This window comes from Saprolegnia parasitica, assembly GCF_000151545.1.
Source record: "Saprolegnia parasitica CBS 223.65 unplaced genomic scaffold supercont2.1364, whole genome shotgun sequence".
NCBI classification, from domain to species: Eukaryota; Oomycota; class Saprolegniomycetes; order Saprolegniales; family Saprolegniaceae; genus Saprolegnia; species Saprolegnia parasitica.
This window is the reverse complement of record NW_012157758.1, coordinates 1-2093: the sequence shown is the minus strand read 5'-3', so window position 1 is coordinate 2093 and position 2093 is coordinate 1. Positions and strand designations below refer to the sequence as shown.

The 2093-nt window shown below is 56.2% G+C and overlaps 2 protein-coding genes across 2 annotated transcripts; one reads left to right on the top strand and one right to left on the bottom strand.

The window, feature by feature from the left end:
- Positions 1-1085: 1085 nt before the first annotated feature.
- SPRG_18659 (hypothetical protein) lies at positions 1086-1364 on the top strand (the record flags this gene model as incomplete). The annotated part of the gene is made up of 1 exon (XM_012358098.1): positions 1086-1364. One exon carries the CDS (start codon positions 1086-1088, stop codon positions 1362-1364), a length of 279 nt encoding a protein of 92 aa, XP_012213488.1.
- Positions 1365-1576: 212 nt separating this feature from the next.
- SPRG_18657 (hypothetical protein) lies at positions 1577-2049 on the bottom strand (the record flags this gene model as incomplete). Its single annotated transcript, XM_012358097.1, has 2 exons — positions 1577-1600; positions 1639-2049. 2 exons carry the CDS (start codon positions 2047-2049, stop codon positions 1577-1579), a joined length of 435 nt encoding a protein of 144 aa, XP_012213487.1.
- Between the last annotated feature and the right edge of the window lie 44 nt (positions 2050-2093).

The window sequence follows — 2093 nt, the reverse complement described above, 5'->3', positions numbered from 1 at the left end:
CGGTAGTTCGAGGCCGCGCGCAGCTGCCGCAGCGCCACCTCGTGCGCGGCGAGGCCAGGGTGGATCGGTTCGTCGACCAAACGCATGCGTCCTGTCGCGCGTGGATTGGTAGATATTCCACGAATGAAATGCATGGGAATCTTAGGATGCAATTGGATTGGTTAAAAGTCCGAAGCGTCAGCAGCACGTAGTTGAGCGGGCGTAGCCACTGGAGGCTACCGGTAGCATGCGCTGACTTGAGCCCTGGACTTGAGCAACATATACCACACGGCGTTGTTGTTGAAGTGGGTCGTCTATTGCTAGAGATAAAACTATGCGCAATAAAATTGTCGGACTTATTTCGTTGTGTGTACTCGGTTGAGGGACTTGATTTAGGCAGGCGGAGGCAGGAGCGCGATCCGCGGGACGAGGTGACGTCGCGACCACTCCCACAAGTCGTGGTGGTAGATATGAGCCACAAAGCCAGTCCCTCTCCTACCTCGTGTCCAACCAAAACGACCGACGCAACCACAACCCAGCACGTTGAGATCTTCGACAGCTCTGCTGTCGCCAGGCGCGTGCAAATTCGGTATTTACGGTGCGCCAATTATCGCACGCAAAGGTGCTGGGGGCTGGCCCTTCTTGTATCAAACTTTCAACCAATCTATAGGGAATCGTAAAATTTAACGGCGACGAGCTGGTATTGGTGGAAATGGCGTGGGAATGGTAGGTGCTAAATTCGCACGCGTTTGTGGCCACGAGCGCGCAATGTCTTTTTCATCTGGACGCATGGTTGATACACAGAGATCTTGATACTTTTCCCGTGTTTCGGAGCAGTGTCGCCCATGCATTATCAATTGGCCCACAGATTGGATTGGCTTACAGACCACCATGTCGTCGCCGCCATCCAATCGCATTCGTCATGCGCAGCTTCCACTTGATAGTATGGTTGATTGTGGCAACGCTATTGGTTGCATGTACCAGAGAAGCTGCAGTGGGTGCAGTTATCAAGGTATCAGGGAGCACCACATGGTGAAGTGCTAGGAGGCCGTGGCGACCGCACTCTTCATTTTTCTTTGACCAACGCCCTTGCCATGAGCGCCGCCATGAACCAGAGCATCTACGACATCTCCTTCCCGTTGCATTCGACCGAGATGCAAGAGGCGAGTGCGACCGACGACCTTTGGCAGCTGGACGCCCCAATGTCGATCGACCGAAGCGACAAGGTCGGGGCCACGGATCTGCGCGCCGTGCACGACATGCGCATGTCCAACCTCCACAGCACGCCCGTCTACATCCAAGCAATGGTACCCGTCATGCGCCCCGCCCCTCGTCCTCTCCCTGCACCGGCGTCCGTGCCCTGCAGCGTCGCCGTTGCTGTGTAGATAGTGTAGGATAGTGTAGTTTAGAAAGACGCTACTATTCGAATTCAGCGTTATTTGTCGGTTACATAGCGACCATGGACAACTTGCACACTTCTGGACAATAATACCCAAGTGGTGTTCACGTCCTTGGTGAATAGCATGCGATTTAGCTTGGCTGGAGAGTCGTGGGTATCTGGACCTCGGCCTCGAGCACAACTTGTCCACCACCATTTTTAGAGCGAGTAGAGCGCGTGCTCCTATACTGTCGGTTTATATTAAATCCTAAAAATTCCACCGAGCAAGCGGTGCCATTGTCCTTTCGGTCGTCTTCGGTGCGGGTGATGACAAAGCTGTCGTTGGAGCCGTCGCTCATGTTGAAGCTGCCGTCGGTCGACGTGCGCTGCCGGTGGAAGCTCGACGAGTCGCTCTCCGAGTCGCTCCCGACGCCTTCGTTGAAATTCTCCAAGTGGTTGAACTTTTGTGCGATCGTCTGGCGGTACGGCGCCGTGTCCGTCTCGACCGACGCGCGCGCGACAAAATTCACGAGCGGGTTCGTCGCCACCTCGTAGCCACTCATCGCGCTCGTGCGAGGCAAACTCGTGTTGCTCGAGCTGCTGCGGGGCGAAATCGGCAGCGCAAACACCGGCGCGGGCTCGGGCACAGCGTACATGGGCGGCGTCGGGTGATGCGTCGACACGGTCGTCATCGGGATGGCCACTTGCGCCGGCGGCGTCGACTGCGGCTTGTTGG